General features: G+C 41.8%; 1 protein-coding gene across 5 annotated transcripts in view; it reads left to right on the forward strand.

Annotated features, from left to right (window-relative positions):
- The window catches only part of LOC124127673, a 187,825-nt gene that overhangs the window by 54,367 nt on the left and 105,474 nt on the right, over positions 1-27,984 (forward strand). For all 5 annotated transcript variants that reach the window (XM_048381021.1, XM_048381019.1, XM_048381020.1 and 2 more), the window contains 9 exons: positions 603-722; positions 2,617-2,827; positions 3,110-3,206; positions 4,064-4,209; positions 4,379-4,531; positions 4,732-4,876; positions 5,400-5,536; positions 8,440-8,476; positions 9,880-10,006. In XM_048381021.1, the coding sequence (XP_048236978.1) occupies positions 603-722; positions 2,617-2,827; positions 3,110-3,206; positions 4,064-4,209; positions 4,379-4,531; positions 4,732-4,876; positions 5,400-5,536; positions 8,440-8,476; positions 9,880-10,006 (1,173 nt within the window). The remainder of the gene's footprint in view (positions 1-602; positions 723-2,616; positions 2,828-3,109; positions 3,207-4,063; positions 4,210-4,378; positions 4,532-4,731; positions 4,877-5,399; positions 5,537-8,439; positions 8,477-9,879; positions 10,007-27,984) is intronic.

A 27,984-nucleotide genomic window follows, 5' to 3' on the forward strand; every position in this document is an offset into this window, starting at 1 on the left:
CTTTCTACACCACTTAATCCTCTTTACTCCGCTTTCCTCTGCTTTACTCTGCTCTCCTCTGCTTTACTCCCCTTTACTCTGCTTTACCTTGCTTTCCTCTGCTTAACTCCTCTTTCCTCTACTCTATCCCTTTCTACACCACTTAATCCTCTTTACTCCGCTTTCCTCTGCTTTTCTCTGCTCTCCTCTGCTTTACTCCCCTTTACTCTGCTTTACCTTGCTTTCCTCTGCTTAACTCCTCTTTCCTCTACTCTACCCCTTTCTACACCACTTAATCCTCTTTACTCCTCTTCCTCTGCTTTACTCTGCTCTCCTCTGCTTTACTCCCCTTTACTCTGCTTTACCTTGCTTTCCTCTGCTTAACTCCTCTTTCCTCTACTCTACCCCTTTCTACACCACTTTACTCCTCTTCCTCTGCTTTCCTCTGATTTACTCCTGCCACACCCATGTCACACTGTGAGTAACCTCTTAGATTTGTGTTTCCCAGAGGCTCCAGAGAATGACCTACCTGAAAACTTAAACATTTGACAACATTATCTGTACTTGCAGTCTCAGCAGGCTTACATTGTTGTGTTAGGTGAGATGGGCTTTTTCTTCTACAGGTAAGCTGGAGTTTGTTGGACGGAGTGGGACGCTGTGTGATGTAAGATACACGGCGCATGAACACGGCGAGATGCCCGAACTGCACACCAAACAGTGTCTGCAGGGTGTCCAGCCAGACGGTGGGTCATAGGGGGATAGTGTCTGTAGAGCGGGGATAGTGTCTGTAGAGGGTGGACAGTGTGTACAGGGTGGATAGTGTCTGTAGAGGGTGGATAGTGTCTGTAGAGGGGGGATAGTGTCTGTAGAGGGTGGATAGTGTCTGTAGAGGGTGGATAGTGTCTGTAGAGGGGGGATAGTGTGTACAGGGTGGATAGTGTTTGTACAGGGGGATAGTGTCTGTAGAGGGTGGATAGTGTCTGTAGAGGGTGGATAGTGTCAGTAGAGGGTGGATAGTGTCTGGAGAGGGGGGATAGTGTGTACAGGGTGGATAGTGTCTGTACAGGGTGGATAGTGTGTACAGGGTGGATAGTGTCTGTACAGGGGGATAGTGTCTGTAGAGGGTGATAGTGTCTGTAGAGGGTGGATAGTGTGTACAGAGTGGATAGTGTCTGTAGAGGGTGGATAGTGTGTACAGGGTGGATAGTGTCTGTACCGGGAGATAGTGTGTGTACAGGGTGGATAGTGTCTGTAGAGGGTGGATAGTGTGTACAGGGTGGATAGTGTCTGTACCGGGAGATAGTGTGTGTACAGGGTGGATAGTGTCTGTAGAGGGTGGATAGTGTGTACAGGGTGGATAGTGTCTGTACAGGGGGATAGTGTCTGTAGAGGGTGATAGTGTCTGTAGAGGATGGATAGTGTGTACAGGGTGGATAGTGTCTGTAGAGGGTGGATAGTGTGTACAGGGTGGATAGTGTCTGTACAGGGTGGATAGTGTCTGTACAGGGGGATAGTGTCTGTAGAGGGTGATAGTGTCTGTAGAGGGTGGATAGTCTGTACAGGGTGGATAGTGTCTGTAGAGGGTGGATAGTGTGTACAGGGAGGATAGTGTCTGTACAGGGGGATAGTGTGTAGAGGGTGGATAGTGTCTGTAGTGGGGGGATTGTGTCTGTAGAGGGTGGATAGTCTGTACAGGGTGGATAGTGTCTGTAGAGGGTGGATAGTGTCTGTAGAGGGGGGATAGTGTCTGTAGAGGGTGGATAGTGTGGATAGTGTCTGTAGAGGGTGGATAGTGTCTGTAGAGGGGGATAGCGTATGTAGAGGGGGATAGTGTCTGTAAAGGGTGGATAGTGTCTGTACAGGGTGGATAGTGTCTGTACAGGGGGGATAGTGTCTGTACAGGGTGGATAGTGTCTGTACAGGGGGGATAGTGTCTGTACAGGGGGGATAGTGTCTGTAGAGGGTGATAGCGTATGTAGAGGGGGATAGTGTCTGTACAGGGGGGATAGTGTCTGTACAGGGTGGATAGTGTCTGTACAGGGGGGATAGTGTCTGTACAGGGGGGATAGTGTCTGTACAGGGTCGATAGTATCTGTAGAGGGGGGATACTGTCTGTACAAGGTGGATAGTGTCTACAGGGGGATAGTGTCTGTACGGGTTGGATAGTGTCTGTATGGGTTGGATAGTGTCTGTACGGGTTGGGTGGTGTCTCTACAGGGTAAGTGTCTGTACAGGGTGGATTGTGTCTGTACAGGGTGGATACTGTCTGAAAAGGGGGATAGTGTCTGTAGAGGGTGGATAGTGTGTACAGGGTGGACAGTTTCTGTACAGGTTGGATACTGTCTGTACAAGGTGGATAGTGTCTACAGGGGGATAGTGTCTGTACAGGGTGGATTGTGTCTGTACAGGGTGGATACTGTCTGTACAAGGTGGATAGTGTCTACAGGGGGATAGTGTCTGTACAGGGTCGATAGTGTCTGTACGGGTTGGATACTGTCTGTACAAGGTGGATAGTGTATGTACAAGGTGGATAGTGTCTACAGGGGGATAGTGTCTGTACAGGTTTGATAGTTTCTGTAGAGGGGGATAGTGTCTGTACAGGATGGATAGTGTCTCTACATCACCTTATGTTTGCAGATGCAGGAAGAGATGAGAACAAGCTGCTGCAACAGACACTGGAGGAGTTCTACCATACCACGGACGCCTACTACCCCACCAGCCTCCCCAAGTACCGCTCGACACGCCACAGACCCCCTCAGGGCATAATGCCCAAGTCAGCCCCCACCCCACACGACAGGAAGCCGGCTAGTGCCCCACAGCTGGGACGTCACTTCCTGCAGTACGAGAGGTGATTACAAGCCTGTAACAATGCCCTAGATCGTGACTGAACAGTAGTTCCTTATGCTGAATGCTAATGTCATTAAGATGTCTTGTATATATCAAAAGGTTTTGTAATAAAGAGTCTGTATAATATCTTCTTACAGAGGTCACAAGTGGCCAAGGCTGCAGTTCATGTGCAGAGTTACGTCCCTTGCCCTGATTTTGTTTTGTTAAGTAACTAAAGACACTTTATATTCATTATAAGGTCCACAGTTTTGGCGACCGTTCCCTCTGATTTGTTTTCTTACAGGCCGCCGGAAGTGGAGAGTGACACCAACGTTAAGTTTAACATGTTGGTCAATCTAGTGGATGCAGTCGGCGGCAACATGGCCGCCCACAAGGAGAGGGTAGGTGATCCTGATGATCTGGGCTACTAGGTCCAAAAACTGCTAGTTCTTGTGTGATGCTGGTTGTCCTACGTTCTCTTGTTTTTATGGAGGGCTATCCTGTGGGAAACCATGGCCAGGTTCTCTGTATTCCATGCTTGTTGTTTTAGCCCTGACCAATGACTGGTAGTTGGGTCACACTGTGTGACTTGGCTGACTCTCAATGGACGCTGATCATGCTGTCAACCACACTCTTGACTAAGGTGGCCATGACTGGAAAACTGTTTTACTGTGGCTTGAAACATGGGGCAGCTGGTGACAGCTTAGTTCCGTAATACTGTTAAAAAATGGTACTTGTTGTTACCATGCCTCTCCTTCTTGCCTGGGTATCCATGTTAAACTGTGACATCGTATCTCAGTCGACTGGCACTACAAAACCGCCTTAACCACACACACATGCATAATCACCTCCCCTCCCCTTACCACATCAGCACCACCTGAAAATCCTATGCTAGCTGTCCATAAAGAAACTGGAGTAAAACTCTCTCTCACTCACTGTCCTATGCTAGCTGTCCATAAAGAAACTGGAGTAAAACTCTCTCTCACTCACTGTCCTATGCTAGCTGTCCATAAAGAAACTGGAGTAAAACTCTCTCTCACTCACTGTCCTATGCTAGCTGTCCATAAAGAAACTGGAGTAAAACTCTCACTCACTCACTGTCCTATGCTAGCTGTCCATAAAGAAACTGGAGTAAAACTCTCTCTCACTCACTGTCCTATGCTAGCTGTCCATAAAGAAACTGGAGTAAAACTCTCACTCACTCACTGTCCCATGAATTTCTGCAGTCTGTGTCATGCTAGTATCATTCCTCCTCCAGGTGGCGCCCCGCCCACAGCCAGGGTTCCGACAGCCGTCAGCTACAGGTATCCCATCAACCCCTGCTGTGTCACGTCCAGCCACCTCACGACCGGGGAAGAGACCATCTCGGCAGTACAGTCCATCGGCTCGCACCAACACCCCAGTGTAAGCTGACTTCAGTGTTGATGACACCGTACACTACAGCAGGATGTGTAAGGTGTTTTGCTCATTTGGGCTGTGAACAGGTCACTTGAGTCACATCCTATTACGTATAATGTATGGCTCAAAATGCCTATTTACATAAGAAGCATTGTTCTCATTCGTGCTTTAACAGGTCAAGGTCACCTGAATCACAGAACCTGGAGGTAAAAGGTCTGCTGATGGATGAACCAAGGTCAGAGGAGCCGGTGGAGTCAGGACTGCCGTTGAGGTCGGTGTCCGCCATTGACTGGCGGGGGAAGATAACTCCGAACACTGTCAGATACAAGTTAGTATTCGCAAGTTACTATTAGTCTGTGTGGTGCTGTGGGAGTTATGGTCATTGGACTACTAAGATACCTGAGTCGGAAAGCTGGAATCATCTGTTTTTTTATTTAATTCCTTACAGTAATAGGCAGACTCTGCACCAAATCATGCTTCTCCTCATCTATGTTAGTTGATGCACTGTCCGTGTGTCTGTTGATGTAGATGGGGCAAGACCAGGTTCGGAGGTCACACATACATGAAAACGCTGCAACGACCAAGGTCCATGAGGTCAGCCGGCGCCTCGTCAGCAGGAAGTCGACCGAAGACGGCGCCGATGCCAGCCAGACAGAAGTGGAAGACTACAGATTGGGTGAGCAGATGGAAACAAAACACACTGGAACATTAGTACTGGACATTTTTTGGAGATTTTTATCCCTGCACCCGGCATATAATGTGGGGTATATAGTCGATGCCTCATCTGTCTGTCTGTCCGTCCTTCCATCTGTCCGTCCGTCTGTAATCATTTTGTTTCTGGAGCAAACTCAAAAACCGTTCAATATTTTTTAACAAAACTTGGCAGATATATCAAACAGATCCTGAAGTGGTGCATTTTGCTATTTAGGGATTTGGGGCATTTTTATTTTTTTCGAATTCATTGGAAACGTTTTTGAAAGGTGGAGGTAGGTCAGATGATTTGTTCTTTAGAATTTGTGGGTGCCGGGGGGATTTGTCACCTTCTGATGACTCTTGTTGATTTATTGTGTGGAGTAATAAATTCTATATTGCTTTCATTTTTGTTTGTGTTTGCAGTAAATATTTACCTTTAGTTAATCTGCTTGATGTGTTGATGTTCTGTCCAGTCAGCATGTGAAGCAAACAATGGTATCTTACAGACAAATACTGCCACGCTGCGTGACGCCAACACTCGTATTGCCCAGGCAGCCAGTCATACCACGGGCTCCGTCGACCAGCATGCCCTCAACTCCATGATGGTCATACAGCACCTGCTGGGGTCAAGTGACACGCCGTATGTATACTGTGATCTCATGACGTAACACACACCTGTGCTGTGTCAGGTGAACAAGGTACCTGATGACATAACACACCTGTACAGTGTCAGGTGAACCAGGTTCCTGATGACATGACACAACACACCTGTACTGTGGCAGGTGAACCAGGAACCTGATGACATGACACAACACACCTGTACAGTGTCAGGTGAACCAGGTACCTGGTGTCATGACACAACACACCTCTACTGTGTCAGGTGAACCAGGTACCTGGTGTCATGACACAACACACCTCTACTGTGTCAGGTGAACCAGCTACCTGGTGACATGACACAACACACCTGTACTGTGTCAGGTGAACCAGGTACCTGGTGTCATGACACAACACACCTGTACTGTGTCAGGTGAACCAGGTTCCTGATGACATGACACAACACACCTGCATTGTGTCAGGTGAACCAGGTACCTGGTGTCATGACACAACACACCTGTACTGTGTCAGGTGAACCAGGTTCCTGATGACATGACACAACACACCTGTACTGTGTCAGGTGAACCAGGTACCTGGTGTCATGACACAACACACCTGTACTGTGTCGGGTGAACCAGGTACCTGGTGTCATGACACAACACACCTGTACTGTGTCAGGTCAACCAGGTTCCTGATGACATGACATAACACACCTCTACTGTGTCAGGTGAACCAGGTACCTGGTGTCATGACACAACACACCTCTTCTGTGTCAGGTGAACCAGGTACCTGGTGTCATGACATAACACACCCGTACTGTGTCAGGTGAACCAGGTACCTGGTGTCATGACACAACACACCTCTACTGTGTCAGGTGAACCAGGTTCCTGATGACATGACACAACACACCTCTACTGTGTCAGGTGAACCAGGTACCTGGTGTCATGACACAACACACCTCTACTGTGTCAGGTCAACCAGGTACCTAGTGTCATGACACACCACACCTGTACTGTGTCAGGTGAACCAGGTACCTGATGACATGACACAACACACCTGTACTGTGTCAGGTGAACCAGGTACCTGATGACATGACACAACACACCTGTACTGTGTCAGGTGAACCAGGTACCTGATGACATGACACAACACACCTGTACTGTGTCAGGTGAACCAGGTACCTGGTGTCATGACACAACACACCTCTACTGTGTCAGGTGAACCAGGTACCTGGTGTCATGACATAACACACCCGTACTGTGTCGGGTCAACCAGGTACCTGGTGTCATGACACAACACACCTGTACTGTGTCAGGTGAACCAGGTACCTGATGACATGACATGACACAACACACCTGTACTGTGTCAGGTGAACCAGGTACCTGATGACATGACACAACACACCTGTACTGTGTCAGGTCAACCAGGTTCCTGATGACATGACACAACACACCTCTACTGTGTCAGGTGAACCAGGTACCTGGTGTCATGACACAACACACCCGTACTGTGTCAGGTGAACCAGGTACCTGATGACATGACACAACACACCTGTACTGTGTCAGGTGAACCAGGTACCTGATGACATGACACAACACACCTCTACTGTGTCAGGTGAACCAGGTACCTGGTGTCATGACACAACACACCTGTACTGTGTCAGGTGAACCAGGTACCTGGTGTCATGACACAACACACCTCTACTGTGTCAGGTGAACCAGGTACCTGGTGACATGACACAACACACCTCTACTGTGTCAGGTGAACCAGGTTCCTGATGACATGACACAACACACCTCTACTGTGTCAGGTGAACCAGGTACCTGGTGTCATGACACAACACACCTCTACTGTGTCAGGTGAACCAGGTACCTGGTGTCATGACACAACACACCTCTACTGTGTCAGGTGAACCAGGTACCTGGTGTCATGACACAACACACCTGTACTGTGTCAGGTGAACCAGGTTCCTGATGACATGACACAACACACCTCTACTGTGTCAGGTGAACCAGGTACCTGGTGTCATGACACAACACACCTGTACTGTGTCAGGTGAACCAGGTTCCTGATGACATGACACAACACACCTGTACTGTGTCAGGTGAACCAGGTACCTGGTGTCATGACACAACACACCTCTACTGTGTCAGGTGAACCAGGTTCCTGATGACATGACACAACACACCCGTACTGTGTCAGGTGAACCAGGTACCTGATGACATGACACAACACACCTCTACTGTGTCAGGTGAACCAGGTTCCTGATGACATGACATAACACACCCATACTGTGTCAGGTGAACCAGGTACCTGGTGTCATGACATAACACACCCGTACTGTGTCAGGTGAACCAGGTACCTGGTGTCATGACACAACACACCTGTACTGTGTCAGGTGAACCAGGTACCTTGTGTCATGACACAACACACCTGTACTGTGTCAGGTGAACCAGGTACCTGATGACATGACACAACACACCTGTACTGTATCAGGTGAACCAGGTACCTGGTGTCATGACACAACACACCTGTACTGTGTCAGGTGAACCAGGTACCTGGTGTCATGACACAACACACCTCTACTGTGTCAGGTGAACCAGGTTCCTGGTGTCATGACACAACACACCTCTACTGTGTCAGGTGAACCAGGTACCTGGTGTCATGACACAACACACCTCTACTGTGTCAGGTGAACCAGGTACCTGGTGTCATGACACAACACACCTGTACTGTGTCAGGTGAACCAGGTACCTGGTGTCATGACACAACACACCTGTACTGTGTCAGGTGAACCAGGTACCTGGTGTCATGACACAACACACCTCTACTGTGTCAGGTGAACCAGGTTCCTGATGACATGACATAACACACCTCTACTGTGTCAGTTTTTGAAGCTCCATGCAGGGTTTGTTGTTTGTGTCACTGACAATCTTCCCTCTTTTTCAGGCGAGGTTCACTGGGTTCATTGCTAGACTTTGATGATGTGAGTACTGTCTGATTCCGTAGAACTATTGTGAAGAGGGTAGCACTGATGTGGGAGTACTGTCTGATTCGGTAGAACTATTGTGAAGAGGGTACCGTTGATGTGAGAGTGCTGGGAGTGGGTGGTGGTTTGAGGGTACCATTGTTGGGAGAGTGGTAGGTTGAGGGTACCATTGATGGGAGAGTGTTGGGAGTGGGTGGTAGGTTGAGGGTACCGTTGATGGGAGTGCTGGTAGTGGGTGGTAGTTTGAGGGTGGAGGGATGATCAGGGTGGACGGGATGTGGTTGAGCGATGGAGGGATGATCAGGGTGGATAGGATGTGGGTGGATGGTGTAAGGTTAAGGGGTGGATGGATGATCAGGCTGGATGTGGGTGGATGGTGTAGGCGAGGGTATAGTGGTATGAGGAGGGTACATGGGTGGATGGTGTAGGCGAGGGTATAGTGGTATGAGGAGGGTACATGGGGTGTGTGGGTGGATGGTGTAGGCGAGGGTATAGTAGTATGAGGAGGGTACATGGGTGGATGGTGTAGGCGAGGGTATAGTGGTATGAGGAGGGTACATGGGTGGTGTGGGTGGATGGTGTAGGCGAGGGTATAGTGGTATGAGGAGGGTGAATGTGGGTGGATGGTGTAGGCGAGGGTATAGTGGTATGAGGAGGGTACATGGGTGATGTGGGTGGATGGTGTAGGCGAGGGTATAGTGGTATGAGGAGGGTGAATGTGGGTGGATGGTGTAGGCGAGGGTATAGTGGTATGAGGAGGGTACATGGGGGGTGTGGGTGGATGGTGTAGGCGAGGGTATATTGGTATGAGGAGGGTACATGGAGGGTGTGGGTGGATGGTGTAGGCGAGGGTATAGTGGTATGAGGAGGGTACATGGGGGGTGTGGGTGGATGGTGTAGGCGAGGGTATAGTGGTATGAGGAGGGTACATGGGGGGTGTGGGTGGATGGTGTAGGCGAGGGTATAGTGGTATGAGGAGGGTACATGGGGTGTGTGGGTGGATGGTGTAGGCGAGGGTATAGTGGTATGAGGAGGGTACATGGGTGGATGGTGTAGGCGAGGGTATAGTGGTATGAGGAGGGTACATGGGGTGTGTGGGTGGATGGTGTAGGCGAGGGTATAGTGGTATGAGGAGGGTACATGGGTGGATGTGTAGGCGAGGGTATAGTGGTATGAGGAGGGTACATGGGGGGTGTGGGTGGATGGTGTAGGCGAGGGTATAGTGGTATGAGGAGGGTACATGGGGGGTGTGGAGGTATACAGCAGGCCAGGATGTTTTCATGCAACAAGATAGAAATATCTTATGTTAGCACCATACACTGCTACATGGACTTTGAAGGTCAAGGATGTTCACAGCTTGTTTACCAGCTCTGGTTAATGCTGTTGCACTTCTCTTGTAGGAGTTTTTCAAGAACATCCGCAACTGTTCCCCTGGCTCCATTGGTAACGCTCCTGGCTCCATGGGGAACGCTCCTGCCCTGGAGTATCTCAGCTTCATCACTTCCCGACAGGAGCACCCCAACAGAGGTGAGTGAATCTTTGTTGTAGCTTGGCGAGTGTGTTTTAGCTTGGCGAGTTTGTTGTAGCTTGACGAGTGTGTTGTAGCTTGGCGAGTGTGTTGTAGCTTGACGAGTGTGTTGTAGCTTGGCGAGTGTGTTGTAGCTTGGCGAGTGTGTTGTAGCTTGGCGAGTGTGTTGTAGCTTGACGAGTGTGTTGTAGCTTGGCGAGTGTGTTGTAGCTTGGCGAGTCTTTGTTTTAGCTTAATCAGTCTGTCAATCTGTCAATATATAGTACTATATATATATATGTATGTACTTGTGATTACTTGTGTGTGTGTGTGTATATATATTGTACTATATGTATAGTAATGTACTAGGTAGTGATTACCGGAGTCTGTGTATATATATATTTTTACTATTTTTATTCTAATGTGCTTGTGATTACTGGTATGTGTGTATATATATATTGTACTATATATATACTAATGTACTAGGTAGTGATTACTGGTATGTGTGTATATATATATATATTGTACTATATATATACTAATATACTAGGTAGTGATTACTGGTATGTGTGTATATAGAGGTTATCATGCGAGTGTGTTTGGGAATGGTAAATATCCTGCATTAGGAATAAACATTGTATTTAGCGAACCTTGGCGAGCTAAATACATAGTGTTTATTCCTAATACAGGATATTTACCATCCCCAAACACACAAGCGTGATAACCTCTTTATCATATAATGTCACTCTTTAATTCTGTGCTTCTAAATCGCTTTCCCTCTCTCACAAACATTACCGCAACATTGTGAGTTTTCCTGGAATGCGCGCATTAATATTTATTTCCTCACAGGGTAAGTGATGTGTCAGTCGGACAGTGACAGTAGCCAATATAGTTCCAACTGAAATCTGTTTCTTATACAGTGGCGAAGCAACATATACGCAAAACAATTGTTTTTACTTGCATTTCGCAGCAATCCATCAGTCTGTCCGCTAGAGTAACTGCCCTTTGTCAAAGGGTAGCTACTCTAACCCTAGTCTATGAGACGTCACGGCCACGGTCAGACGTTGTTGACAGTCGGCTGTCCTGTCATAACGTTAAGAAGTGTAGTCAGATGTACACACAGCGACAAAACGAAACAAGGTAACAATTCAAACATATTTCAGCCAAATCCAACTATTTTAATTTGGGGAGAAGGTTTTAAGCCGCAGAGGTCTACAAGCACAGATATGGCTACTGATCCCGCTTGGCTAGTCCTCGTGCCCTCGCAAAATAGTTTCGAAATTTATATCTCCAAAGTTGCCAAAACGTATAAAATGCCTTAGCTACGTCACAGTTAGACACTGATTTTCAGTATATTAGACTGATGAGGGCGACGCCATGTTTGTTTATAAACAGTGAAAGTAGTCATACTTGACCTTTGATATTTGCATATGACCCCAACGGATATCGTTTTTATCCGTTGGCTTTATCCTGCCGGGAAACCTACCCATTATATGATAAATATATATATTGTACTATATATATATACTAATGTACTACGTAGTGATTACTGGTATGTGTGTGTATATATATATATATACTAATGTACTAGGTAGTGATTACTGGTATGTGTGTATATATATGTATTGTACTATATATATACTAATGTACTAGGTAGTGATTACTGGTATGTGTGTATATATATATATTGTATTATATGTATAGTAATGTACTAGGTACTGATTACTGGTGTGTGAGTGTGTGTATATATATTGTACTATATGTATAGTAATGTACTAAGTAGTGATTACTGGTGTGTGAGTGTGTGTGTATATATTGTACTATATATACTAATGTACTTGTGATTACTGGTGTGTGAGTGTGTGTATATATATTGTACTATATGTATAGTAATGTACTAAGTAGTGATTACTGGTGTGTGAGTGTATATATATTGTACTATATGTATAGTAATGTACTAGGTAGCGATTACTGGTGAGTGTGTGTATATATATTGTACTATATATATACTAATGTACTCAGTAGTGATTACTGGTTGACATATACATTGTACTACATGGTGATTACTGGTGTGTGTGTGTATATATATTGTACTATATATATACTAATGTACTCAGTAGTGATTACTGGTTGACATATACATTGTACTACATGGTGATTACTGGTGTGTGTGTATATATATATTGTACTATATATATACTAATGTACTCAGTAGTGATTACTGGTTGACATATACATTGTACTACATGGTGATTACTGGTTGACATATACATTGTACTACATGGTGATTACTGGTTGACATATACATTGTACTACATGGTGATTACTGGTGTGTGTTTGTATATATATATATTGTACTATATATATACTAATGTACTCAGTAGTGATTACTGGTTGACATATATTGTACTACATGGTGATTACTGGTAGATACAAGTTTACTTGTGGCAAGTGACGTTGTAGGGCAATTAGCCGTTTCTGAAAGGGCTGTGTGTGCATATGAGGTGATACAGTCATGCTGTAACATTGTAACATTGTCTGCTGTGTGGTCAGCCAGGCATGCAATAGGCTTGCTAGTAGATTAAGGTGATTAGGCCAAGAGATCATGTTTGGTGTGTGTGTGTTGGGGGGGGGGGGGGGGGGGGGGCTACTCAGCCTGACTACCAGGGTCATGGAGGGAATTACCTGGCTGAGATTGTCCACAGGTAATACAACAAACAGGTACAACAATTACTTAATACCGTGTTTATTAGAATTAAGGTATTAACACAGGTAGCTGGTCAGTGGGAGAGAATGTCTGCCCGTAGTGGTGTGTGTTGTGATGGAAGGCTTTTACTATATGTTCATGGAGACTTGGTGATATCAGTGAGGATCCATTGCTCCGAGGTAAAGATTGTGTGTCAGGATGACATGCTCTCATGTGGTGTTGGGGTCAGTGTCCAGGGTAGTGGTGTTGGGGTCGGTGTCTGGGGTAGTGGTGTTGGGGTCAGTGTCCAGGGTAGTGGTGTTGGGGTCGTTGTCCGGGGTAGTGGTGTTGGGGTCGGTGTCTGGGGTAGTGGTGTGGGGGTCGGTGTCCGGGGTAGTGGTGTTGGGGTCAGTGTCCAGGGTAGTGGTGTTGGGGTCAGTGTCCAGGGTAGTGGTGTTGGGGTCGTTGTCCGGGGCAGTGGTGTTGGGGTCGGTGTCTGGGGTAGTGGTGTGGGGGTTGGTGTCCAGGGTAGTGGTGTTGGAGTCGGTGTCCGGAATAGTGGTGTTGGGGTCGGTTTCCGGGGCAGTGGTGTTGGGGTCGGTGTCTGGGGTAGTGGTGTGGGGGTCGGTGTCCAGGGTAGGGGTGTTGGGTTCGGTGTCTGGGGTAGTGGTGTTTGGGTCGGTGTCCGGGGTAGTGGTGTTGGGGTCGGTGTCCGGGGTAGCGGTGTGGGGGTCGGTGTCCAGGGTAGTGGTGTTGGGGTCGGTGTCCGGGGTAGTGGTGTGGGGGTCGGTGTCCAGGGTAGTGGTGTGGGGGTCGGTGTCCAGGGTAGTGGTGTGGGGGTCGGTGTCCGGGGTAGTGGTGTGGGGAGGGCACTAACAATTGGCCAGGTTGATGTATCTTTTCTGTGGCTAGTTTTGTTACAGTAAATCAGTTTCATTGCTGAATGATTGGGTTCACATCCATCAAAGGAATTGATCTTGAAATCTGTGATGGATTATTTTTCAGTTATATTATTATCAGCTAATGTTTTTGGAGGTTTGTTTGTTGTTATTTACAGGGAGATTACTTACAGAGTTTGCTCTTAATGTGCTACTTTTCTATTCAGATAATTTCATATCATTTCAAATTTTAGACAGTTCTGTGCACTTACGACAACCCTCTTCTGTGCTTATCCTTGACCCTTGACCTGTGTACTATATGACCACCCAGCAAACAATTCTACGTTGTGACAACGTTGTGAGGTTACAATGACACAATACAAATCTGTAGACTCCCAGATTTGTTGCTACAACGTTGTGTGTAAACCAAAATACAACCAATTATGCAGAACATTTTTGCAACATCTATTTCTTATGTTGTAAAAACGTTTAATGAAGATGTTGCGATGATGTATGTTTCGCATATGTATGGCTGATAATACAACCAATGCAGGATGTCGTTACAATGTCCACGTCCTACATGATGACAAGGTATATCTCACGCTTTAAACATAGTTGCTCCCTTAAACAACCCTGGCATGTCCACGTCCTACATTGTGACAAGGTATATCTCACACTTTAAACATAGTTGCTCCCTTAAACAACCCTGGCATGTCCACGTCCTACATGATGACAAGGTATATCTCACACTTTAAACATAGTTGCTCCCTTAAACAACCCTGGCATGTCCACGTCCTACATGATGACAAGGTATATCTCACACTTTAAACATAGTTGCTCCCTTAAACAACCCTGGCATGTCCACGTCCTACATGATGACAAGGTATATCTCACACTTTAAACATAGTTGCTCCCTTAAACAACCCTGGCATGTCCACGTCCTACATGATGACAAGGTATATCTCACACTTTTAACATAGTTGCTCCCTTAAACAACCCTGGCATGTCCACGTCCTACATTGTGACAAGGTATATCTCACACTTTAAACATAGTTGCTCCCTTAAACAACCCTGGCATGTCCACGTCCTACATGATGACAAGGTATATCTCACACTTTAAACATAGTTGCTCCCTTAAACAACCCTGGCATGTCCACGTCCTACATGATGACAAGGTATATCTCACACTTTAAACATAGTTGCTCCCTTAAACAACCCTGGCATGTCCACGTCCTACATGATGACAAGGTATATCTCACACTTTAAACATAGTTGCTCCCTTAAACAACCCTGGCATGTCCACGTCCTACATGATGACAAGGTATATCTCACACTTTAAACATAGTTGCTCCCTTAAACAACCCTGGCATGTCCACGTCCTACATTGTGACAAGGTATATCTCACACTTTAAACATAGTTGCTCCCTTAAACAACCCTGGCATGTCCACGTCCTACATTGTGACAAGGTATATCTCACACTTTAAACATAGTTGCTCCCTTAAACAACCCTGGCATGTCCACGTCCTACATGATGACAAGGTATATCTCACACTTTAAACATAGTTGCTCCCTTAAACAACCCTGGCATGTCCACGTCCTACATGATGACAAGGTATATCTCACACTTTAAACATAGTTGCTCCCTTAAACAACCCTGGCATGTCCACGTCCTACATGATGACAAGGTATATCTCACACTTTAAACATAGTTGCTCCCTTAAACAACCCTGGCATGTCCACGTCCTACATGATGACAAGGTATATCTCACACTTTAAACATAGTTGCTCCCTTAAACAACCCTGGCATGTCCACGTCCTACATGATGACAAGGTATATCTCACACTTTAAACATAGTTGCTCCCTTAAACAACCCTGGCATGTCCACGTCCTACATGATGACAAGGTATATCTCACACTTTAAACATAGTTGCTCCCTTAAACAACCCTGGCATGTCCACGTCCTACATGATGACAAGGTATATCTCACACTTTAAACATAGTTGCTCCCTTAAACAACCCTGGCATGTCCACGTCCTACATTGTGACAAGGTATATCTCACACTTTAAACATAGTTGCTCCCTTAAACAACCCTGGCATGTCCACGTCCTACATTGTGACAAGGTATATCTCACACTTTAAACATAGTTGCTCCCTTAAACAACCCTGGCATGTCCACGTCCTACATTGTGACAAGGTATATCTCACACTTTAAACATAGTTGCTCCCTTAAACAACCCTGGCATGTCCACGTCCTACATTGTGACAAGGTATATCTCACACTTTAAACATAGTTGCTCCCTTAAACAACCCTGGCATGTCCACGTCCTACATGATGACAAGGTATATCTCACACTTTAAACATAGTTGCTCCCTTAAACAACCCTGGCATGTCCACGTCCTACATTGTGACAAGGTATATCTCACACTTTAAACATAGTTGCTCCCTTAAACAACCCTGGCATGTCCACGTCCTACATGATGACAAGGTATATCTCACACTTTAAACATAGTTGCTCCCTTAAACAACCCTGGCATGTCCACACATATATTATTCGACCCCTATAACAGATTTTCTTGGTGTGACATAAATTTAATTCGTTCTGTTGTATGTGGAGTCCTAGATTTAGTCTTCATTTGTTCCTGTAGATGATCTCTGCAATATAAAACAACACAGAATCAGTCTACTTGTTCCTGTAGATGATCTCTGCAATATAAAACAACACAGAATCAGTCTACTTGTTCCCGTAGATGATCTCTGCAATATAAAACACAGAATCAGTCAACTTGTTCCTGTAGATGATCTCTGCAATATAAAACAACACAGAATCAGTCTACTTGTTCCTGTAGATGATCTCTGCAATATAAAACACAGAATTAGTCTACTTGTTCCTGTAGATGATCTCTGCAATATAAAACAACACAGAATCAGTCTACTTGTTCCTGTAGATGATCTCTGCAATATAAAACACAGAATCAGTCTACTTGTTCCTTTAGATGATCTCTGCAATATAAAACACAGAATCAGTCAACTTGTTCCTGTAGATGATCTCTGCAATATAAAACAACACAGAATCAGTCTACTTGTTCCCGTAGATGATCTCTGCAATATAAAACAACACAGAATCAGTCTACTTGTTCCTGTAGATGATCTCTGCAATATAAAACACAGAATCAGTCTACTTGTTCCTGTAGATGATCTCTGCAATATAAAACAACACAGAATCAGTCTACTTGTTCCTGTAGATGATCTCTGCAATATAAAGCACAGAATCAGTCTACTTGTTCCTGTAGATGATCTCTGCAATATAAAACACAGAATCAGTCAACTTGTTCCTGTAGATGATCTCTGCAATATAAAACAACACAGAATCAGTCTACTTGCTCTGTAGATGATCTCTGCAATATAAAACACAGAATTAGTCTACTTGTTCCTGTAGATGATCTCTGCAATATAAAACAACACAGAATCAGTCTACTTGTTCCTGTAGATGATCTCTGCAATATAAAACACAGAATCAGTCTACTTGTTCCTTTAGATGATCTCTGCAATATAAAACACAGAATCAGTCAACTTGTTCCTGTAGATGATCTCTGCAATATAAAACAACACAGAATCAGTCTACTTGTTCCTGTAGATGATCTCTGCAATATAAAACACAGAATTAGTCTACTTGTTCCTGTAGATGATCTCTGCAATATAAAACAACACAGAATCAGTCTACTTGTTCCTGTAGATGATCTCTGCAATATAAAACACAGAATCAGTCTACTTGTTCCTTTAGATGATCTCTGCAATATAAAACACAGAATCAGTCAACTTGTTCCTGTAGATGATCTCTGCAATATAAAACAACACAGAATCAGTCTACTTGTTCCCGTAGATGATCTCTGCAATATAAAACAACACAGAATCAGTCTACTTGTTCCTGTAGATGATCTCTGCAATATAAAACACAGAATCAGTCTACTTGTTCCTGTAGATGATCTCTGCAATATAAAACAACACAGAATCAGTCTACTTGTTCCTGTAGATGATCTCTGCAATATAAAGCACAGAATCAGTCTACTTGTTCCTGTAGATGATCTCTGCAATATAAAACACAGAATCAGTCAACTTGTTCCTGTAGATGATCTCTGCAATATAAAACAACACAGAATCAGTCTACTTGCTCTGTAGATGATCTCTGCAATATAAAACACAGAATTAGTCTACTTGTTCCTGTAGATGATCTCTGCAATATAAAACAACACAGAATCAGTCTACTTGTTCCTGTAGATGATCTCTGCAATATAAAACACAGAATCAGTCTACTTGTTCCTTTAGATGATCTCTGCAATATAAAACACAGAATCAGTCAACTTGTTCCTGTAGATGATCTCTGCAATATAAAACAACACAGAATCAGTCTACTTGTTCCTGTAGATGATCTCTGCAATATAAAACACAGAATCAGTCTACTTGTTCCTTTAGATGATCTCTGCAATATAAAACACAGAATCAGTCAACTTGTTCCTGTAGATGATCTCTGCAATATAAAACAACACAGAATCAGTCTACTTGTTCCCGTAGATGATCTCTGCAATATAAAACAACACAGAATCAGTCTACTTGTTCCTGTAGATGATCTCTGCAATATAAAGCACAGAATCAGTCTACTTGTTCCTGTAGATGATCTCTGCAATATAAAACAACACAGAATCAGTCTACTTGTTCCTGTAGATGATCTCTGCAATATAAAGCACAGAATCAGTCTACTTGTTCCTGTAGATGATCTCTGCAATATAAAACACAGAATCAGTCAACTTGTTCCTGTAGATGATCTCTGCAATATAAAACAACACAGAATCAGTCTACTTGCTCTGTAGATGATCTCTGCAATATAAAACACAGAATTAGTCTACTTGTTCCTGTAGATGATCTCTGCAATATAAAACAACACAGAATCAGTCTACTTGTTCCTGTAGATGATCTCTGCAATATAAAACACAGAATCAGTCTACTTGTTCCTTTAGATGATCTCTGCAATATAAAACACAGAATCAGTCAACTTGTTCCTGTAGATGATCTCTGCAATATAAAACAACACAGAATCAGTCTACTTGTTCCCGTAGATGATCTCTGCAATATAAAACAACACAGAATCAGTCTACTTGTTCCCGTAGATGATTTCTGCAATATAAAACAACACAGAATCAGTCTACTTGTTCCTGTAGATGATCTCTGCAATATAAAACGCAGAATCAGTCTACTTGTTCCTGTAGATGATCTCTGCAATATAAAACAACACAGAATCAGTCTACTTGTTCCTGTAGATGATCTCTGCAATATAAAGCACAGAATCAGTCTACTTGTTCCTGTAGATGATCTCTGCAATATAAAACAACACATAATCGGTCTACTTGTACTACAAGTACAACATTTTCCCTTACGCATACAAATAATGTATTCATTCATAGAAAGTTCCAAAACTTCTATTTCAGTATTAGTATTGATATTAATTTATATGAATATTTAAGAATTGACTTCAAAATGCTTTTGCGTAAATTGAAGAAACACATATACAGGTAGACACACAGTTTAAATTCACTCAAAAGATTCTTAAACCACCAAGCTAAATAAATTCAAACAGATTCTTAAACCACCTTTTTAATTAATATATGTAATTATATTATCCAATAATGTAATTATGTTACTGAAAACAAGAAAGGGCTGATACAACTCTCTGACATTTAATATGCCATTTTGTTTCATGACATATTGCATGAGAATAGAAACAATTTATTGATCAAGAACAATTACATAAAGTAATCCAGATCCAGAGATGCACAGCAGTCTTCATGCAGTCCTTTTTGCAAGATGGTGTCAATGGCATGAGGAAATTTTAAAGTAGTTTTACTCACCACAAAATCAATGCTCTGTCGATTGTGAGTACTCTCCTGAGATGTTCCCTTTCGACGTGAAACAGTTGATCTCACGCCCACACAAAATATGGGCAGCCAAATGTTTGAATGTAACTGCATGCAATCTGTAAACAGCTACTAACAAATGATATGAAGTTTGTGTTACTCACATAGGGCTCTTAGTAGACATATATATATGTAGGAAATTAAACTTATGGGATATTATAAGTTGTTTCTTGTGCGTTATTACAACGTTGTGTGGTGTCTGATGCACAACGTTCTCACATCGTATTTGTGCAACGTTGTAGTTATGTGGTGAAATAACATTATACTAATGTTATCATGTTTAAAGTAGTTTTAAAGAATGAAAATCCAAATGCTGAATAAAAAATGAAAGTAATGCATTACCTCCTTGGTTTTCTGACGAAATCAAGCTGGTTTTGATGAAACATTTCCATTCCAATGACTATCGTTTAGCAAACAGTAGTTACAAAAACATTGTAGGATGTCAAAGGCACAACGTTCTCACAACATATTTTTGCAATGTTGTAATTACGTTGTGAAATAACGTTCCACTGCGACGTAATTAATACGTTGTGGAAACGTTACATCACAACGTTACCAATCTACAACCTTACCACAACATTGTAAAAACGTTACCAATCTACAACCTTACCACAACATTGTAAAAACGTTTCCAATCTGCAACCTTACCACAACAGTATAAAAACGTTACATCACAATGTTACCAATCTGTAACCTTACCACAACATTGTAAAAACGTTACATCACAACGTTACCAATCTGCAACCTTACCACAACATTGTAAAAACGTTACCAATCTACAACCTTACCACAACGTTGTAAAAACGTTTCCAATCTGCAAACTTACCACAACATTGTAAAAACGTTACATCACAATGTTACCAATCTACAACCTTACCACAACGTTGTAAAAACATTACATCACAACGTTACCAATCTGCAAACTTACCACAACATTGTAAAAACGTTACCAATCTACAACCTTACCACAACGTTGTAAAAACGTTACCAATCTGCAACCTTACCACAACGTTGTAAAAACGTTACCAATCTACAACCTTACCACAACAGTGTAAAAACGTTACATCACAACGTTACCAATCTGCAACCTTACCACAACGTTGTAAAAACGTTACCAATCTACAACCTTACCACAACAGTGTAAAAACGTTACATCACAACGTTACCAATCTGCAACCTTACCACAACGTTGTAAAAACGTTACCAATCTACAACCTTACCACAACATTGTCAAAACGTTACATCACAATGTTACCAATCTACAACCTTACCACAACATTGTCAAAACGTTACATCACAATGTTACCAATCTACAACCTTACCACAACGTTGTGAAAACGTAACATCACAATATTACCAATCGCCAACCTTACCACAACGTTGTTAAAACATTACCAATCTACAATCTTACCACAACATTGTCAAAACGTTACATCACAACGTTACCAATCTACAACCTTACCACAACGTTGTGAAAACGTAACATCACAATGTTACCAATGTGCAACCTTACCACAACGTTGTTCAAAGGTTACCAATCTACAACCTTACCACAACGTTGTAAAAACGTTACATCACAATGTTAACAATCTGCAACCTTACCACAACATTGTAAAAACGTTACATCACAATGTTACCAATCTAAAATCTTACCAGAACATTGTCAAAACATTACATCACAACGTTACCAATCTACAACCTTACCACAACATTGTAAAAACGTTACATCACAACGTTACCAATCTACAACCTTACCACAACGTTGTGAAAACGTTACATCACAACGTTACCAATCTACAACCTTACCACAACATTGTCAAAACGTTACATCACAACGTTACCAATCTGCAACCTTACCACAACATTGTGAAAACGTTACATCACAATGTTACCAATCTACAACCTTACCACAATATTGTAAAAACGTTACCAATCTGCAACCTTACCACATCATTGTAAAAACGTTACCAATCTGCAACCTTACCACAACGTTGTAAAAACGTTACCAATCTACAACTATACCGAAACGTTGTAAAAACGTTACAATCTACAACCTTACCACAACATTGTAAAAACGTTACCCATCTGCAACTTTACCACAACATTGTAAAAACGTTACATCACAACATTACTAATCTGCAACCTTACCACAACGTTGTAAAAACGTTACATCACAACGTTACCAATCTGCAACCTTACCACAACATTGTAAAAACGTTACATCACAACGTTACCAATCTGCAACCTTACCACAACCTTACCACAACATTGAAAAAACGTTACATCACAATGTTACCAATCTGCAACCTTACCACAACGTTGTTCAAAAACATTACCAATCTACAACCTTACCACAACATTGTAAAAACGTTACATCACAACGTTACCAATCTGCAACCTTACCACAACGTTGTAAAAACGTTACATCACAATGTTACCAATCAACAAACTTACCACAACGTTGTTAAAACGTTTCCAATCTGCAACCTTACCACAACAGTATAAAAACGTTACATCACAATGTTACCAATCTGTAACCTTACCACAACATTGTAAAAACCTTACATCACAACGTTACCAATCTGCAACCTTACCACAACATTGTAAAAACGTTACCAATCTACAACCTTACCACAACGTTGTAAAAACGTTTCCAATCTGCAAACTTACCACAACATTGTAAAAACGTTACATCACAATGTTACCAATCTACAACCTTACCACAACGTTGTAAAAACATTACATCACAACGTTACCAATCTGCAAACTTACCACAACATTGTAAAAACGTTACCAATCTACAACCTTACCACAACGTTGTAAAAACGTTACCAATCTGCAACCTTACCACAACGTTGTAAAAACGTTACCAATCTACAACCTTACCACAACAGTGTAAAAACGTTACATCACAACGTTACCAATCTGCAACCTGACCACAACGTTGTAAAAACGTTACCAATCTACAACCTTACCACAACAGTGTAAAAACGTTACATCACAATGTTACCAATCTGCAACCTTACCACAACGTTGTAAAAACGTTACCAATCTACAACCTTACCACAACATTGTCAAAACGTTACATCACAATGTTACCAATCTACAACCTTACCACAACATTGTCAAAACGTTACATCACAATGTTACCAATCTACAACCTTACCACAACGTTGTGAAAACGTAACATCACAATGTTACCAATCGCCAACCTTACCACAACGTTGTTAAAACATTACCAATCTACAATCTTACCACAACATTGTCAAAACGTTACATCACAACGTTACCAATCTACAACCTTACCACAACGTTGTGAAAACGTAACATCACAATGTTACCAATGTGCAACCTTACCACAACGTTGTTCAAAGGTTACCAATCTACAACCTTACCACAACGTTGTAAAAACGTTACATCACAATGTTAACAATCTGCAACCTTACCACAACATTGTAAAAACGTTACATCACAATGTTACCAATCTAAAATCTTACCAGAACATTGTCAAAACATTACATCACAACGTTACCAATCTACAACCTTACCACAACATTGTAAAAACGTTACATCACAACGTTACCAATCTACAACCTTACCACAACGTTGTGAAAACGTTACATCACAACGTTACCAATCTACAACCTTACCACAACATTGTCAAAACGTTACATCACAACGTTACCAATCTGCAACCTTACCACAACATTGTGAAAACGTTACATCACAACGTTACCAATCTACAACCTTACCACAATATTGTAAAAACGTTACCAATCTGCAACCTTACCACATCATTGTAAAAACGTTACCAATCTGCAACCTTACCACAACGTTGTAAAAACGTTACCAATCTACAACTATACCGAAACGTTGTAAAAACGTTACAATCTACAACCTTACCACAACATTGTAAAAACGTTACCCATCTGCAACTTTACCACAACATTGTAAAAACGTTACATCACATCATTACTAATCTGCAACCTTACCACAACGTTGTAAAAACGTTACATCACAACGTTACCAATCTGCAACCTTACCACAACATTGTAAAAACGTTACATCACAACGTTACCAATCTGCAACCTTACCACAACCTTACCACAACATTGAAAAAACGTTACATCACAATGTTACCAATCTGCAACCTTACCACAACGTTGTTCAAAAACATTACCAATCTACAACCTTACCACAACATTGTAAAAACATTACATCACAACGTTACCAATCTGCAACCTTACCACAACGTTGTAAAAACGTGACATCACAATGTTACCAATCAACAAACTTACCACAACGTTGTTAAAACGTTACATCACAACGTTACCAATCTACAACTATACCGAAACGTTGTAAAAACGTTACCAATCTACAACCTTACCACAACAGTGTAAAAACGTTACATCACAATGTTACCAATCTACAACCTTACCACAATGTTGTTAAAACGTTACATCACAACGTTACCAATCTACAACTATACCGAAACGTTGTAAAAACGTTTCCAATCTACAACCTTACCACAACATTGGTAACGTTGTGATGTAACGTTTTTACAATCTACAACCTTACCACAACGTTGTAAAAACGTTACTTCACAATGTTACCAATCTACAACCTTACCACAACGTTGTTAAAACGTTACCAATCTACAACCTTACCACAACATTGTAAAATGATTACATCACAACGTTACCAATCTGCAACCTTACCACAACATTGTAAAAACGTTACATCACAACATTACCAATCTACAACCTTACCACAACATTGTAAAAACGTTACCAATCTACAACCTTACCACAATGTTGTAAAAACGTTACCAATCTACAACCTTACCACAACATTGTAAAAACGTTACCAATCTACAACCTTACCACAACATTGTAAAAACGTGACATCACAATGTTACCAATCTGCAACCTTACCACAATGTTGCTAAAACGTTACCAATCTACAACCTTACCACAACATTGTAAAAACGTTACATCACAACGTTACCAATCTGCAACCTTACCACAACATTGTAAAAACGTTACATCACAACATTACCAATCTGCAACCTTACCACAACGTTGTGAAAACGTTACCAATCTACAACCTTACCACAACATTGTCAAAACGTTACATCACAACGTTACCAATCTGCAACCTTACCACAACATTGTCAAATCTTTACATCACAACGTTACAAATCTTCAACCTTACCACAACATCGTCAAAACGTTACATCACAACGTTACCAATCTGCAACCTTACCACAACCTTACCGAAACATTGAAAAAACGTTACATCACAATGTTACCAATCTACAACCTTACCACAACATTGTAAAAACGTTACATCACAACGTTACCAATCTCTGCAACCTTACCACAACGTTGTAAAAACGTTACATCACAATGTTACCAATCTACAACCTTACCACAACGTTGTTAAAACGTTACATCACAACGTTACCAATCTACAACTATACCGAAACGTTGTAAAAACGTTACATCACAACGTTACCAATCTACAACCTTACCACAACGTTGTAAAAACGTTACTTCACAATGTTACCCATCTACAACCTTACCACAACGTTGTTCAAACGTTACCAATCTACAACCTTACCACAACATTGTAAAAACATTACATCACAACGTTACCAATCTGCAACCTTACCACAACATTGTAAAAACGTTACCAATCTACAACCTTACCACAACGTTGTAAAAACGTTACCAATCTACAACTATACCGAAACGTTGTAAAAACGTTACCAATCTACAACCTTACCACAACATTGTAAAAACGTGACATCACAATGTTACCAATCTACAACCTTACCACAACATTGTAAAAACGTTACATCACAATGTTACCAATCTACAACCTTACCACAACGTTGTTAAAACGTTACATCACAACGTTACCAATCTACAACTATACCGAAACGTTGTAAAAATGTTACCAATCTACAACCTTACCACAACGTTGTAAAAACGTTACATCACAATGTTACCAATCTACAACCTTACCACAACATTGTAAAAACGTTACATCACAATGTTACCAATCTACAACCTTACCACAACGTTGTTAAATTGTTACCAATCTACAACCTTACCACAAAATTGTAAAATCATTACATCACAACGTTACCAATCTGCAACCTTACCACAACATTGTAAAAACGTTACCAATCTACAACCTTACCACAATGTTGTAAAAACGTTACCAATCTACAACCTTACCACAACATTGTAAAAACGTTACCAATCTACAACGTTACCACAACATTGTAAAAACGTGACATCACAATGTTACCAATCTGCAACCTCACCACAATGTTGCTAATACGTTACCAATCTACAACCTTACCACAACATAGTAAAAACGTTACATCACAACATTACCAATCTGCAACCTTACCACAACGTTGTAAAAACGTTACCAATCTACAACCTTACCACAACATTGTCAAACGTTACATCACAACGTTACCAATCTACAACCTTACCACAACATTGTCAAATCGTTACATCACAACGTTACCAATCTACAACCTTACCACAACATCGTCAAAACGTTACATCACAACGTTACCAATCTGCAACCTTACCACAACATTGAAAAAACGTTACATCACAATGTTACCAATCTGCAACCTTACCACAACGTTGTTCAAAAACTTTACCAATCTACAACCTTACCACAACATTGGTAACGTTGTGATGTAACGTTTTTCCAATCTGGAACCTTACCACAACGTTGTAAAAACGTTACATCACAATGTTACCAATCTACAAGCTTACCACAACGTTGTTAAAACGTTACATCACAACGTTACCAATCTACAACTATACCGAAACGTTGTAAAAACGTTACCAATCTACAACCTTACCACAACGTTGTAAAAACGTTACATCACAATGTTACCAATCTACAACCTTACCACAACGTTGTTAAAACGTTACATCACAACGTTACCAATCTACAACTATACCGAAACGTTGTAAAAATGTTACCAATCTACAACCTTACCACAACATTGTAAAAACATTACATCACAACGTTACCAATCTGCAACCTTACCACAACATTGTAAAAACGTTACATCACAACATAACCAATCTATAACCTTACCACAACATTGTAAAAACGTTACCAATCTACAACCTTACCACAACGTTGTAAAAACGTTACCAATCTACAACTATTCCGAAACGTTGTAAAAACGTTACCAATCTACAACCTTACCACAACATTGTAAAAACGTGACATCACAATGTTACCAATCTGCAACCTTACCACAACGTTGTTAAAACGTTACCAATCTACAACCTTACCACAACATTGTAAAAACGTTACATCACAACGTTACCAATCTGCAACCTTACCACAACATTGTAAAAACGTTACATCACAACATTACCAATCTGCAACCTTACCACAACGTTGTAAAAACGTTACCAATCTACAACCTTACCGCAACATTGTCAAAACGTTACATCACAACCTTACCAATCTACAACCTTACCACAACATTGTCAAATCGTTACATCACAACTTTACCAATATACAACCTTACCACAACATCGTCAAAACGTTACATCACAACGTTACCAATCTGCAACCTTACAACAACGTTGTGAAAACCTTATATCACAACGTTACCAATCTACAACCTTACCACAACGTTGTAAAAACGTTACATCACAATGTTACCAATCTACAACCTTACCACAACGTTGTTAAAACGTTACATCACAACGTTACCAATCTACAACTATACCGAAACGTTGTAAAAACGTTACCAATCTACAACCTTACCACAACATTGGTAACGTTGTGATGTAACGTTTTTACAATCTACAACCTTACCACAACGTTGTAAAAACGTTACTTCACAATGTTACCCATCTACAACCTTACCACAACGTTGTTCAAACGTTACCAATCTTCAACCTTACCACAACATTGTAAAAACATTACATCACAACGTTACCAATCTGCAACCTTACCACAACATTGTAAAAACGTTACCAATCTACAACCTTACCAGAACATTGTAAAAACGTTACCAATCTACAACTATACCGAAACGTTGTAAAAACGTTACCAATCTACAACCTTACCACAACATTGTAAAAACGTGACATCACAATGTTACCAATCTGCAACCTTACCACAACGTTGTTAAAACGTTACGAATCTGCAACCTTACCACAACATTGTAAAAACGTTACATCACAACGTTACCAATCTACAACCTTACCACAACATTGTCAAATCGTTACATCACAACATTACCAATCTACAACTATACCGAAACGTTGTAAAAACGTTACCAATCTACAACCTTGCCACAATATTGTAAAAACGTTACATCACAACGTTACCAATCTGCAACCTTACCACAACATTGTAAAAACGTTACATCACAACATTACCAATCTGCAACCTTACCACA

This window comes from Haliotis rufescens, unplaced genomic scaffold, assembly GCF_023055435.1.
Source record: "Haliotis rufescens isolate VD_foot unplaced genomic scaffold, xgHalRufe1.0.p SCAF_35, whole genome shotgun sequence".
Classification (NCBI taxonomy): Eukaryota; Metazoa; Mollusca; class Gastropoda; order Lepetellida; family Haliotidae; genus Haliotis; species Haliotis rufescens.